Source organism: Accipiter gentilis, chromosome 7 (genome assembly GCF_929443795.1).
Source record: "Accipiter gentilis chromosome 7, bAccGen1.1, whole genome shotgun sequence".
Classification (NCBI taxonomy): domain Eukaryota; kingdom Metazoa; phylum Chordata; class Aves; order Accipitriformes; family Accipitridae; genus Astur; species Astur gentilis.
Genome location: NC_064886.1, coordinates 4,658,579 through 4,673,223, shown reverse-complemented (window position 1 = coordinate 4,673,223; position 14,645 = coordinate 4,658,579). Strand labels below are relative to the sequence as shown.

Here is a 14,645-nt window from a genome sequence, read left to right as displayed (position 1 = left end):
CCTGAATCGTTACTTGTGGTCACCAGCAACTTGATGCCAGCTTGTGCCCCAGATGTCAAAGGCTCTGTGTGCTGTTACTAATCCACCGAGCCATCAGTCCCTTGATGCAGGCTGGATTTACACCAGTAACCTACAAGTGAAAGGCTCAGGGTTGTCTTCTCAATCCCTTGATCTCTCCCTGTCCCCTGGCAGCTGTGCCAAGATGTGTCTCAGTCTTGAATCAGTCGTGCCTGGTCTACCTACACCACCGATCACTCACAAGTGGTGTGGGGCACGTGTTTTGGGTATTAGCCATTTCCTACAGGAAAAAGGGATCAGGATCTGGGGTGTCCAAAAAGAGCAACAGAGACGTGTGGGTCAGAAGCAGACCTTATGGCTAACGAGGCATCGAAGAAGTCAACGTGAGCCAGCCTCACTGCCTGGGCCAGCTCCTGAACCACATGGGGCTACGGGTCTCAGGTGCCCAAAGGGGAATGGCTCTGCCCTGCCACGTGGAGCTATTTGGAAGCCTCCCTGGTACTGTATTGGAGAGAAGAGCAAAAGGATTATCGCTGGAATTAGATTATTTAGATTGGAGCTTTAATCTCTGACCCTGTCTGCACAAGAAAATAGTAAAACTCCCTGAGATTATTTGGGTGGTGCAAGTAAAAGCAGGCTTGCAGCAAGAGCTTCTGCTGGAAGGAAAAAAAATGAATGCTTTGGAGACCTGCCCTGTCTGACCTGTTCACTGTATCATGGTGAGACCTGGCAGAAATGAGCTACAGATGATTTGGCAGAGACCCAGCTTTCCTCAGAAGTAGCTGTGGCTCCAGGACTGCCTCTGCAATGCCACAAAGGTGTCCTGCAGCCACCCTTCCCCTAGCACCCGTGTCCCTATGTTTCTTGGGAAGAAAAACACAGCTCTGCCATGGAACAAACACAGAGACCTGCCTAAGTGAAAATGGCAGTAGTTCACAGAGAACATCCCATCCCCAGCCACCGTGATGCTGCATTGTGGATCAGTGCAGCCTCTAGAAATGGGTTTACAATTTTAAACAAATTAAGACTGTGTCTTGCCATCTGCTGCTGTGGGCAAAAGATGGGTCTGCTCGGTGCAGGACCCGGGAAGGAGGAGGCAGAGGCAGCCACCGTGCTTGTTGCCGCTGACTGTCATTCGGGCTTGTGCGTGCTGGCTATGGCACAAGGCACGTGCCCTGAGTTGTCACCGGCCCCCACAGTCACTCTGCTGCACACAGGCAAGCAGCACAGCCGTCCTCTTGCTCTGCATACACAAGCACGCTTCTTCCTCAGCGGGCTCCACTGTAAGTGAAGCACATTTGTGTATCAACACTCTCTATGGCAGACACAAGCCTGCACAGGTCTCTCCCTCCCCATTATTATCCTAAGTACATATATAACTTACCAGGACTCTGAACTCTGTTCAGTTTATCACCCCCATCTCCTAAGCACAATACAGCTACTGTAACCTGTAAATATGGAGATCTGTAAATACCCGTTTTCCAATATCTTGGCTCACACCCACATTTCTAACACTGGACCAGCTCCATAGATACACACACATAGTTTGCATACACCCACTTGCAAACAAACTCTTCTACTGCTGCACTCCCAGGTACCTAGCTGCAGTTCCTGCTTTTGCGTGCACACATGCAAACCTTTCCCAGTGCACACGCCTATGCAAACACGAGTACACACACACAAAAATATGAGGAGAAACACGGTTTTCCCATTGCTGGGATATCAGCCATCACTGAAGCTATGCTGGTTGGCACAGCAACAGGAAAGCAGAAGAGAAAACCCTCCTTTGGGACACAGATTTGTGGACCCCAAGAATTTGAAAGCGAACCTGGGAAGTGAAAGATTTGAGATGGAGGAAGCAGGACGACATTGGTCCTTAACCTCCCAGTTGGAGTAAGGGGGCAACTGAGAGGAAAACAGCTCCCAGTCACACCGAGAAATACAGAGCAATGATGATGCCCTTCGAAACCAAGCAGACATTAGTCCCGGCAACTTGTGACTGAGCCTCTGCATAGAGGAAGGGGACATCTGTAGGTGTGGCAGGGTAGAGGAAGGGAGCGGGAAGTCGGGAGCATCTTGGGGAAAGGGGAAGGAGGATGAGCATCTGACGTGTCTGGAAGAAGCTGGTAGGGCCCAGAGGCTGCTGTCGTGGTCACCGCTGCAGACAGTGCGGCATTTTTGAGTGTGAACAAGCCAGAGAGCAGGGCACTGCCATACAAGGAGGCTCCCAGGCAATCCCTGGCACCAACTGTGTTACAGCCCAGCTCCCGCAGCACAGCCCCCACAGTGCATACGCTCACAGTTATGTTTGAAATGGTCTGAAAAGGGGGGGGGGGGAGGGTTGGCTACTGCTGCCTATCCCCCTCCCACCCAGCTCCCCTCTGCGCCTTTTCTCCCATCGCTCCTTGCCGCGGCGCCCCAGGGGCTCTGACCTGCCCCCCTGCAAGAGGAGGGGATGCAGGGATGGGGACCCTCCGCACTGCCCTCACCATGAGGCACCTCCAGGCCCCTTGGATGTGGGGACAGCGGGAGGGAAGAGCAGAGCCCTGCCACAGGCTTAGTGGCTGGCAGTGACTCCCCTTCCTGAGGCGAGGACTCACCTCCGGACCCTGGTGCAGATGCTGGCGTGTGCATCTGCTGAAGCCCTTCTCCCCCAGCCCAGCCACCACCTCTCACAGGGACATCCAGGCTCCACATCATTTCAGCGTGCATATTTATCGCTTTCCCCCCGCAAGACATGTATTTGAATTTACTCTTGGTAAACATAACCACAGGAGATGCGAATATGTGCTGGGGAAGCATAAATAACTCCACACAGATAGACACACACACACAGACAGCAAACACAGACACGGTTCACCAAGGGAAACCAAGAAGTGCAGAGCACGCCCTGAGGCTGCCACCAGTCCCAATGGCTTTGTTCTCATCCACCAAGCCAAGAGGATTTCTCCTGCTCTTGCTTTGCAGCAGCTGGTGGGAGAATAAAGCTGGGGAGGAGGAGTCTAAAGTTGCAAATATTCCATGAAAGCATCATGGTAAGTCCTGGCTCTGCAGTTTCCTGCAATCATCTCCGAGGAATGGTTCCAGTTGTAGGAAGTTGCAAGTCTTTCACAGTGTGAAAGGGTGGAGGGGCATGGGGACCACCATGAGGGAGGAGCAGCAGGTCATCTTGCAATGTCCCAGTTGCAGCCAGCCGATAAACCTTCATGTGGGAACATCCGGGCTAGATGTTCCACCTAGGTCCTCTTCTGCCCTCTCTAAGGTGCTGATTCTTCTTTAGCTGAGAATAGTCTTCAACGGGACATCATGCGAACAAACTCTGCAACCAACAAGAAAAGACAACCCTGAAGCAGAAGGCATCCATGGTCCCCAACCCAGCTCTCATTCCCTGGAGATAGCATGCAACCAGGGTGAAACCGAGAGTCCACACACTGCCAGGAGGTCTGTGCTGCTCCATGACAGGTCCTGGAGAGCTCACACAAAATGGGCTTTAATCCTTGCATTAGATATGGTGATATGATCCCACTAGCAGGTCATTTCATTGCCTCGGACTCCTTCCCAGCCAGTGTACAGTCTTGTTTGCACAAGCAACTCCTTGTGAGCCACTATGGCAAGTGTTGTCACCTTCACTGTAACTTCAGGGAACCTTGATTTATAGTCCAGGGAACACAGTATGATTTCTTAGTAAGCTTGCCACTTCACAGAGACACCAGTGTGGGGAAGCACTAGTGTTTTTGGTAGGTACCAGCATTTTTGTAGAGAAAAGTTTACTCGGATGGACTTCTTGTTTTTAAAGATACAGGTTAACTGTAAGGATACCCTGGATCACCACCCTGCAGCTTGTGAAGTCAATTACAATTGTTCAAATTGAGTGTAAATACCATCAAATATAAATGTGTTTTCATTCTGCACTTGAACTGCTGAGGAACTAATGGCTCTGCAAAGAGGAGGGCAGTGGAAATTACCCCTTTGACTTCTCCTTTTCCATTGATGGAGCTGTCCTTTGACAACTAAAGCAGTAACTCACAGAGAAAATGATACTGGGATAGCATTTCATGTATTTTAGCTGTCTAACGTAATTTAGCTGTGGGAAACAAGGAAAGCTACTGTCATGTAATCAGCCAGTGCATTAGAACAACTGCAGCTGCCAGATACTTTCTAAGGAGACACTTCTAGGTTTTTAGCATTTTCAAAGCCCTCAGAAGCTTCAGTAATCCTGAGGACTGAGACTCCTTGCCATGTAGGAGACCTAGGAGTGCCTCTGAGCCAAAAAAATTACATCAATTTTATTTTAATTCTGTAGTTCCTGTGCTTCACTAGGAAAACAAGCAGCCTGCCATGCTCTCACACCTTCCAGCTCTTATATCTGCTTAGCTGTCTGATATCAACTGCTTCCCTTGCCAGAAACCCTGAGCTCTATTAATATGCTCCTGCCATGGCTAATGGCTAGGATAGCAGCCTAACCACTCTTATTTTTCAAAGTCCTGCTGGCATGAAAAGTGGGTGAAGAAATGAATTATCTCTAGGATTTAACATGACACCTCTAGATCAGATATCTGCAGTCCTACTGAACACACCTGGCACGTGACCATCTTCTGGCATAAAGGCATAGAAACAAATTCTCTATAAACCCAGATAACAAGGTGAGCCAGAGGAAATGGAAGGTGCAATGCATTCTCCAAACCAATCCACCCTTGTCACAGCTCTTGCAATAGTTCTAACAGAAAGGAAAATGCCCCATAAAAAGAAGGCTGTGTGCACCAGAATCTGCTTCTCTGTGACAGGGCATATCCCTTACCATGCTAGAATTATGGAGACCCAGTTGAAACTGAGATGTGGCAAGAGACGATACACAAATGAACGCTTCACCTGAGGAATTCCCTGTGTGGGCCAATGTTCTCCATTTTCCTCAGCTGACTAGGAAAAAAAAAATCTTGTTTGATTTTTTTCTCCATACTTCAGATACCTGGGCCCTAAGCATGCAAATCTTCCCTTCCACTTCTGCCTCTGAGCTGAAACTCTGAACTCACGTGAGAGCGGATGGACAGGGAGTGTTCATCCCTTCTCACCTTCAAAATCAACACGCCCATCTCCATTCAGATCCACATCCCGGATGATCTCTTCAATATCCCGATGGCCCACTTGCTGCCCTAGAAGCTTCTTCATGGCTTCTCGCAGCTCACTGGTGCTGATCTCCCCATCACCATTGGTGTCGAACTGTAAGTACATGAAAAATACCAGCAGGGGAAATACAGTTAATGGAAATGGATCTTGCTCTGGGTTGGATTTTGTACTGTACTGCTCCTGAGTGACCTATTTTTCCTGCATTCCTTTTGTGTCCCTCCTTTTCCTCCTTCAGGTGCCTTTTGGATCCAGTCTGTCTTTTCTCCTCAGAAACCCCTTGTAACTGCTGTGTCTGCACCAGCTTTCCTCTTCCTTGCCTCAAGGGTTCCCTTATCTTAGTAACTTTCTCTGCTCCTCCCTTGTTTCATGCCTGGCTTGGCTCTTTCTCTGTCTTCCACTGTGCTGCTCTCTCCTCCTCCTCTTCTCTTCCCCAGTGGGTCTCCTCTCTTTCCTGTCTCCTGTTGCTCGCCTCTCTGGGGGGTACGCGGTAGGGAGCACTCACCTCTCTGAAGGCATCACGGAGCTCTTTTACACCAATCATGTCTGCCGTTTCTGCTAGCAGCTTTGGTCCCATCAGCTCAACAAAATCTTCAAAATCCACATGGCCACCCACTTGGGACAAGATGAAAGATCGTGTGTAAGAACTCCATACGTTAGCCAAGCCCAGCACTCACTTTGCACTTCTGTGTGCCCCAGAGATAGCTTGGTTCACCAGGAAGCAAAGCACAGAAGGTGGAGGACAGCGGAAGGAAAAGCAGAGGTAGTTTTAACCTGTCTTTGTATTTTCTGGATTGTGGGCGAGGTGGAATGAGCCCAAGCTGTTCCATCCTAGGCTGCCATGGACTGTCACATCCTTATGGCATCACGTACTACGTGTTAGAGGCTTGATCATTCTAGTGCTTATAGCAACCCTCTGCTGTGCCTGTGCCAAAGGGTACAGCAAGGGCACAGCGTGATGATCCTGCACGGCCCAGGCAGTGCCCTCCAGCAGTGGTGGAGTCTTGCTCCATTAGCAGTGGCTAATGTATGTCCAACTGTTTACTTGTCATATATAGTCCTTTTTCTTGCTTGTCCCCTATCTGAAAGCTGGCAGTAACACTCTCAAATTCCTAAGCACTTGTGTGCCAGGCTTATCAGCTGCTTTTGTGTGTGACTGGTTGCGTATGTCACAACTGTTTTCCCTCTCTTGACCAAGTAACTTGTCCTTTTTACATCATCATGTGTCAGAAATAACATGCACTAAATATCCTTTTTCCCACCTGGCTGAGGGTAATACCCTGCACTGCCACAGACAAGAGGCGACAAAGAATAATGGTGAAAGACAAGGGGCACAAACACAGTTACAGTGAATTGGATGTGTTTGTCATATTTTTCCATGACTCCAGCAGATGCCCCCATCTGACACTGCCAGCACAGCTCACTTGCAGCCCATCCCCTGTCACACAGCAGATCCACAAACAACCACCACAGAGCGAACAGCCCATCCATCACCCATCTGACCAAACCATCTCCATCTTCCCAGGCTCTTTCTTCAGCCTGACCCATCTGACAACAGCTTCAATATGACAACACCCACAATCTGTGCACCAATGCCCAACCACCCACATTAAGGGCAGTTTCATGCCCGACAGCATGAGCATGAAGGACAACACTTCCACTCACTGTTGCCATACAGCACAGTCCACACAGTCACTTTGATAAGCAAGAAAGACAGACATCAACTTCTAGGGACCACAAACAGGAAAGATGATAGGGAGTGAAAATCAGAATGAAAAGAAGAGGGCGGGGGGGAATCCAAAAGAAAAGAAACAGCAGGAGACTAAGAGAGCCCAAGGCAATGATGCAGGGCACAGCAGCAACAAGGAGGTACGGCTAGGTGGATATTACTCACGGTTCATGTTGATCTGCTGGGAGAGCTCTATTAGCTCCATCTCAGTAGGCATGTAGCCCATGGTTCGCATGCAGTTCCCCAGGTCCCTGCAGTTAATAAACCCATCCTTGTCTTTATCAAACTCTTTAAAGGCTTCTCTTAATTCTGTGGGAGTGGATCCAAAAAGAACAATATTGTCAGTGACAGCTTGAAATACCTTTTCCAAGAAACCTCCCCAGAATCAGCAGCACTTTATGAGGCCAGACTCCCTAAGATACTCCGTATTTTCCCATATCTCCCTGCAAAGAGGCAATGACTGGAGCAATGTTCAGCTCTTCTATCAGCAGCACTGCTGACCCATTCCTTAGAGGAAAGCTTGCTTGGACTACAAGCATCACAAATGGATCATTGCTAAACTGCACTCCCTAAAGAGACTGCAACTACTAAGTTTTCCCAACTTTTACCCCTGCACTATATTACATAACCCTCACTGTAGGGATTAGTAGGTAAAATAGCTTCCCTGGAACCATACTATTGTATCATGCCCTACAACACTTTCTGTGGGAGCTGGGGTGAACAGCAGTTCCCTGACAGCCAATATTTCATTACTTTACTTATCCTCCCACCCTGGAAGAAGCTGGAATGGATGCAAATTCCTTCACAGTCAGCACTCTTGCAGTTTTACATATTATTTCTTCTGCTGGGGTTTCCAGGAATTACTCCACTAATCATCTCCCTTGATTTGCCCCAGATTATTTTACCCCATGGGGGCCAACCTGGAAGGGCCAGCCAGTAGGTTTTCACTGGGCAGGGAGAAAGGTGACGCACAAGGAGCGACAAATTTTACCTTCAATTTCTTCCGGACGCAGTTCTCTATCCTGCAAAAACAGAACATAATATGTTAGAGCTGTTTGCTTGCCACAAACAGTTTCAGAATAGCACTTGTTGGTGCAAGCAGTTCTGGGACAAGCCAGAAAGTGAGAGAAGAAACAAGAAGGTGATGACATGTTTAATACCATCCACCTAGCAACGCTTCCCAGCTCTCCCCACCAATGGGAGGGGTGTTAGCCTGCACACTTCTCTGTGGAAGCCCCTCTCCCTCTCATCTGCTGGACAGGGGGATGAAAGGTGCTCCCCCAAAATAGAAGAGACCTGGGCCAGCACAGCAATATGTGTGGCCTCCCCACCTGATGGGACTATGAGCACCTTCATGAAGGTCCTACATCATTCCCCAGCACCAAGTCCTGGAGCAGAGACTGTCCCTGCAGCAGTTATGATCATCTCTAGAGCTCTGATTGTATCTCCTATCGCAGCTCCGCTGACACAGCCAGATCAAAACAGCTGGAAGCAGTCCCTGTAACCAGCAGGTCTATACCATCGTCTGCTTGGATCACTGCTTGATCCCTGTCCTTCTGGCAGGACAGCGACAGCCACGAGCTCTCTTACAGCCAACATCCCAGTGCCATCTCCTACAGTCAGTCCCCACAAAAAGGTAGGAACTTCCCCGTTCCCCCCAGCCTCAACTCCATATACAAGCATTTTGAAACCAGGCATGAAGGCAGACACACAACATATACATCACCAAGGTCATCTACAAACAAAACAGGACAAGGATTCACCATGTTCAGGAAACACTGCAACTTCAAACATCCAATTTGAATTTCTTGGAAGAAGGGGGAGGATACAAAAGAGTATAGGAAAATTCCAACACTGCACCAAGAAGAAGAGATGAGCATGGAAATGCACTGCTTTCTGGTTTAAATGCCCTTTCTAATTCCTCTCATGGCTCCCAGGCAAATCCAAAACATCTGAGAATTTGGAAACACAGAAATGCGATCTCTTTTGTCGTCTCACTCTCGGCTTTTCCCCTCAACCGTGGGGAGTTTCTCCTTGCCTTCCAGGTGTCCTCCAGCCTCACCACACGTCCCTGGAGACGGTGCCCTTGATCAGTTTGAGAAGGATGATCCTTTGTTATTTAACCACAGGCTCCTCTGGAAACTCTAATGGCAGCTGCTCAGAGTGCATAGCAAACTAGGACACACACTGGTTTACGTCTGTGCAAAAGTGGGCTGTGCCAGAGAAATGACCAGCTTGCCACTCATAACCTTCCCAGAGGCATCTCTGTGCTGGATGGAACTGTCAGAGTGCACTGGCTCTGCCGTTTCATCCTTCACAGACCTGGTATTTTCAAACATGTCATCCCATTTGTTCTGCTTTCATCAACACCAAATAATAAAACAATTCAAACTCCTCAGACCGGCTGCAGGAGGCATTACTGCCCCCCTGCCTCAGATAAAACAGCAGATGAAAACCACCCGTGATCAGTACCAACACCTTGTGCACCTCATTCCGGAGTTCGCAAACATTAATCCCTGGAGATACGGCTGTGTGCCGACAGCCGGCTCAGCGTGGCAGCAGATGCAGGGGTATGATTACCACCGCCACGGTGCAAAGGGTGCCGTGACTCACCCGCGGTAACTGCTGTCTTGTGAGAGTGGCTGGGGTAGGACCCCGGCCTTCCTCCAGTGCAGTCATCACAACACCATCCTCCTCCTCACGCACTGAAGACCGTGTTGCAACCGACATGACTGACACATGTCAGAAACGGGGGCTTCAGCACCGGCTCTAATTTTGTACACTAAGGCATTTGCGTTTGCAGGGCTCTCAGCATATCTTTGCACATGCAGATTCTACCACCAGAGAGCCACAGACTGCAAATGCAAAAGGTGGGGGAGGGTTTACGTCCCTCCAAAAATCTGACTCAAGCAATAACTAACATCGTGAAGAGGTTTTCTGCTTTAAATTTGAAAGAAGATCCCCTAAAATGATAAAGGAGGAAAATTGCTTGGGGAAAAATGGTCTGAATCACTCTAAAGCTTTTGGAGAACATATGGAAAGAGGAATAAAACTGTTCAGAGTTTAGATCCTAGATATGAACAGAGGTGACCCTCAGAGAGTCCATTATTCATAATGTTCTTACCCTCATTTATTTCTGTTCTATGCACAATAAATCCTGTTGGTCTAGAGAGTCAGTAAAAGTAAAGCTGTTTATCAGATGCACTTATTCTACATCAGGGTAGTTAGAGACATCACTAATCCTATTTTGGATACTTCTCAGGGTACTGCGAGTTTCCACGTCCTAAGCAGGATGGATATTTGTCCAGCTGTGAGCCTTCCACTAGGGAGCTGGACCTATCTCCTATGACAGGTAGCTCTGTGCATGCCAGCAAGTGTGCTTGGGTGAGAATATTACAGTCTGTGTTTTAGTGAACTGGCACAAGGAACATGTGATCACTTAGTGGCTGAAGGTTAAGAAGAACAAAAGCCCTTTGATCAATAATGACAAATAATGAATCTTTTTGGCATTGTTGGTTGAAGAAGAGGTTTCAGAAATAAAGACCTAGGTGTCTCCTACAGCTGTAGATAACCATATCAACGCAAAAGTAAGACAGAGATTTCTCACAGAGGCAAGAAAGCTCCGACTCTCAGGTAACTGGGGTGAGCTTTGTTTCACCACAAGAATATGGAACGCACTGGGTGAATATCTGTCAATGCGCATATTCACTCATATATATCCATAAAAATTGTGTTAATCATATGTTTGTGTATGTCTTTAATGTTATTGTAGGAAGTGAAAGTTTATGTGCAAAAATATGTTTTGCTTCTTGTAAAGATACAATATTGGGGTGCATATTTATGTATATTTAACATGTCCAGGTATCTACATGTTAATTTACATACAAACACATATTTTTGTTTGTATATAAATGCATAAATTAGATGCATATGAGCACATAGTTACAAATAGAGGTGTGCCTGAGTGGATAGATGTGGTTTTGCTATTTATCTGTGTGTGTGTGCGGGTAATAGCATTCGGTAGTCTGGCACTATTTGCAAGTATGAGGACAGACTGATGTTTTTTGGTTTATTTGGCTAGGACTGCTGCAGTGTCAGGCTGGGTATGATAGTGTATAAAAGATTACGTTTGGGTACCTGTGAGGAGGCAGATGCGTGCTTATTTCTGCTGGTACTAGTGTGGTCACTGTGAGCTGACAGGAACAGTATCAAATATGGGCATCTCTGTGGGACAGCTTGTTCCCAGTGCGGATGCCCCGATTTGCATTTAAGTGGCTATTTAGGCCTTAAATGCTAATCTGAGCCTCTGGGAATGAGATGTGGATGTCTTGCTGGAATAACAGCTTTGAAGATGGGACTCCTCCTAAGTCCACATGATTATATAAGTCCTGAAGTCCTAAGTCCTTCTCCTGAGTCCATATGATTATGCCTACTTGAGTGTAGACTTGGATCTATCTTCCGTAGCTGCATTTTTAGAATCCTCCTTTCTTGGTGTTTAGGCACGGGGATATCTCTGCACACCCTTCAGGTTAGACATTTGCCTGTGATTGTATTTGCACTTGGAGCTGGAGCCGGGATGCACCACGCAGGTGGAGCACGCGGGCAGCTCCGCATCCCCCGGCTCACGTCCATGTGGCTTTGCGCATGTCTCGCCCGGCTGGGTGTAACTTACGTACAGGCTGCCTGTTTTCTGCGAAGCCCTTCCTCAGGAAGATGCATGCTGGCCCCAGCAGGTTGTGCATGACGGCGCAGTTCTGGGCCAGCACCATGAGCGGACCCTGGTACTCGCAAGCCGACGGCCCCTCTTCGCTCGTCTGGACAGCCTTATAGCACGTCTTCTCCTCATGGCGGATCTTCCCAGCCAACCAGCAGCAAGCAAACAACACAACAGAGGATGTTACCTCCCCGTCTCGCCCAGCCATTCCTCTGAAGTTTTACTGAACCGCCTCGCAGAGACATTATTGCTAAATTTCCTTCATCTGGTCCACACTGCGTCCCCCCCCGCCGGTATATTAGGATTTGTACAGAAGCAGTAAGTCCGGGAGTTCACTTTCAAAAGCTGATAGTACGACCAACCAGGAGAATTTTGCTTTGAAACGACATCAAACTCTCAGCTCTGCTCACATCTACCCAGACACAGCCAAAGGGCCATGCTCCTACTACCGGCCCCGGAGTTAATCCCTTGAATGAGCTGCAAAGGACAAGCACACCCCAACCTAACAGTACGTGTGCCAGCCTGTGCCCAGGGCAAAGCTGCTGGCAGGGCCACGTCATCCAGGGCATCCTCAGGAGACCAGGCAGAGCCTGCACAAAGGCACTGCACGAGGCTCCACATTACATTTCAGCAACACAGCATCACACGCTTTATAATATTATTAGAAGGCCGTTTACAGCATCAGGTGGCTCTGCCAACTGCAGGCTCACACTCCCCATGCCACTTCTAATTAGTTACATCCTCAGGGTCTGAGGTAGTTACTGCAGCTGGCCTCTTCTAATCACTGACAGTCCCAAAGTGGAGATCAGGCACGGGCACAACATTTTTGTCTGTTTGCATTTGCACATTTTCCTAAGTGCACACGTCCTGCTAAGCTAGGGCTCCAGAACAGAATCCAGCACTGGATTTTATAAGGAGGCACTGCTTTCCTTTTATAGAAATGCATTTCCCTGGCTCTGCAAGAAAACTCTTATCCTGATATTCCCATGCAGCTATAAAAAGCCAGCACAACCCACAGGACCCTTGGTTTTATAGAATAAACATTAATCATGCATCAGATTCCTCTTCAGGAATGATTCTACTTTTACAGCCGGTGTTCCCAGGGGTGATCAGAGAAGCTCTGTCAATTGTCATTGTCTCTGTTAACCCTTTCCTTAAAGCCTGATGTGCTTTTTCAGCCTAAAAGACCAGATACACACACACGGCCCATTCACACTTGTCCGAGTCTATTGTACCTACTTGCTGTGTCTGCCATGTGCTATTATATTGCACACATGGTTTGTAGTTTGCCTTTTTGTACACAGTCTTACACCAATCTGCTCAAGTATAATGTCATGTGAATATCAAGCATCAAAACAAAAAACAACCCAAAAAGCAAGCCATGGAGAAAGAACATAATGAAGCAGAAAAGCATTTTTGTTGCAGTCATGGACGAGGAAGGAATTTGTCTCTGATTAAATCTGACACATAGGACATTTGCCCTTAAAAACCTGAAAGATATTTGTCCTTAAAAACCTGAAAGATGAGCATCCATCCACAAATGGTATATTACTAGCTCAGCTAAATGTCAAGGCATCTGTGCTGAACTGCACAGCTTCGTGATATCAGTGCTATGTATTTTCAAAATTATCAGCTTTATTTCCTGGCACATTTTTCAGTTTAATATACCAAATAATATGAATCACTTAAAATAGCCCACATTGGTTCTGTGTTTAATTCCAGTGAAGCCAAGTGAAAGATTGAAGGCCCCACAGCCCCTAATCCTTGTTTGCTGACCCTTCCAGTCAATAGAATTTATTACCAAACCACGGAGAAGTACCACAGAACGGTCATCCCATTATTTTCCTGTGCGGACAGAGATTGCCAGTCTGATGAAACAGTTGCCAAGAGCCACCGAGGATCCTGACCAGACAACCCGCCGCAGTGCCAGGACAAAGTGCACGGCTTACCGATACCCTGACAGGGGCTCTCTGCCCCGCGCTGCTGCTGCAGGCAGGATTTATGGCATTCGACATTCCCTCTGCCAGCAGCCTCGCAGGTTTCTCTGCAAGCATCCCCACAAGTTCCCTCCACCACGTCCCTCCTACCTCCCAGCAGAGCTGGGAAGGGAGCTGTGATATGGGTACGGGGCAAAGCAACATCAGCCACCCGTTACAGGGGAAATGGCAGCATACATGACAAGGAAAATGCAAGGACAGGACTGGGGAGCTCCGGCTTTTCCTGTCCCTTCCCCAAGCAAAGGACCACTACGCTTCTTGGCTGAGTCCGGCCCTTGGCTCTGTCAGACCAGCAGATTGTGGAGAGAGACGAGACCAGGCTGATTTAGAGACAGCCGTCGTGATGGCGAAGGGTAGCAAAGCAAGGGACCTGGATGCCAAAGCCCTTCCTTTCTGCACAGCAGAAGCACAACAGGATTCACTTCATTTACCTGCCTGCATGTCAGAGGGACTTTGCAGAACGGCAAGCCCAGAGGGGCCTCTTCATCCCAACTGTAGTGCCTCTCAGAGGGAAAGGCGGCCAGGCTGGCCACGGGGATCACCGGGGGGACACTGTGACAGGGGGAACTGAAGCTGCCAACAACAGATGTTGTGGAGAAAAAGCCCGAGCACTGCCACATGAACAGGCAAGGTGCCCCCATGTCAGCCAGTCCCAGACCAAGCCAGAGGGTGGCTGGGAGTGACTCCCAAATTTCAGGTTGAAATAATGTATTCAAGAGATCAGTGTGTCACCCAAGAGCAGCTTTCACACAGCTTTTCTAGAGTCCCTCCTCTTCACCATTTCAGCAAAATGAGTTTGCCCAAGGTAAATCTGAGAAAAAAGACTGGGATCATAAAACAGCCAAGTGAAGTTGTGCAATGTTAAGACTGACCTGCAAAGTCTCCACTATAATCATGTGTGTCGTGATCAAAAGAACAGCAGAGCCCCAGGACCTGTCAGGATGCGTGCCTGAGGCCTTAATTCATGGCTAGCTGGAGCAACGTCTGAGAAATGCTCTAATTCAGCTTTCTGCCCTTAGTCCTGCCATCCCAGGCCTTCTAACTAGGCACAAAGTGCATTATTCGA

At 48.2% G+C, this 14,645-nt stretch overlaps 1 protein-coding gene across 6 annotated transcripts in view; it reads right to left on the bottom strand.

Moving 5' to 3' along the window:
- Positions 1 to 2,703: 2,703 nt before the first annotated feature.
- CABP1 (calcium binding protein 1) overlaps positions 2,704 to 14,645 on the bottom strand; it is a 54,861-nt gene continuing 42,919 nt past the window's right edge. For 3 of the 6 annotated variants that reach the window (XM_049806182.1, XM_049806183.1, XM_049806184.1), the window contains 6 exons: positions 11,545 to 11,721; positions 7,860 to 7,890; positions 7,034 to 7,177; positions 5,645 to 5,754; positions 5,088 to 5,235; positions 2,705 to 3,337 (listed from right to left, as the gene is read on the bottom strand). In XM_049806182.1, coding sequence (XP_049662139.1) covers positions 3,312 to 3,337; positions 5,088 to 5,235; positions 5,645 to 5,754; positions 7,034 to 7,177; positions 7,860 to 7,890; positions 11,545 to 11,721 — 636 coding nt within the window. In that variant the 3' untranslated portion in view covers positions 2,705 to 3,311. Of the gene's footprint in view, positions 3,338 to 5,087; positions 5,236 to 5,644; positions 5,755 to 7,033; positions 7,178 to 7,859; positions 7,891 to 8,631; positions 8,899 to 11,544; positions 11,722 to 14,645 lie in introns of those variants that run through there. The other 3 variants (XM_049806185.1, XM_049806180.1, XM_049806181.1) reach the window with 3 other exon arrangements.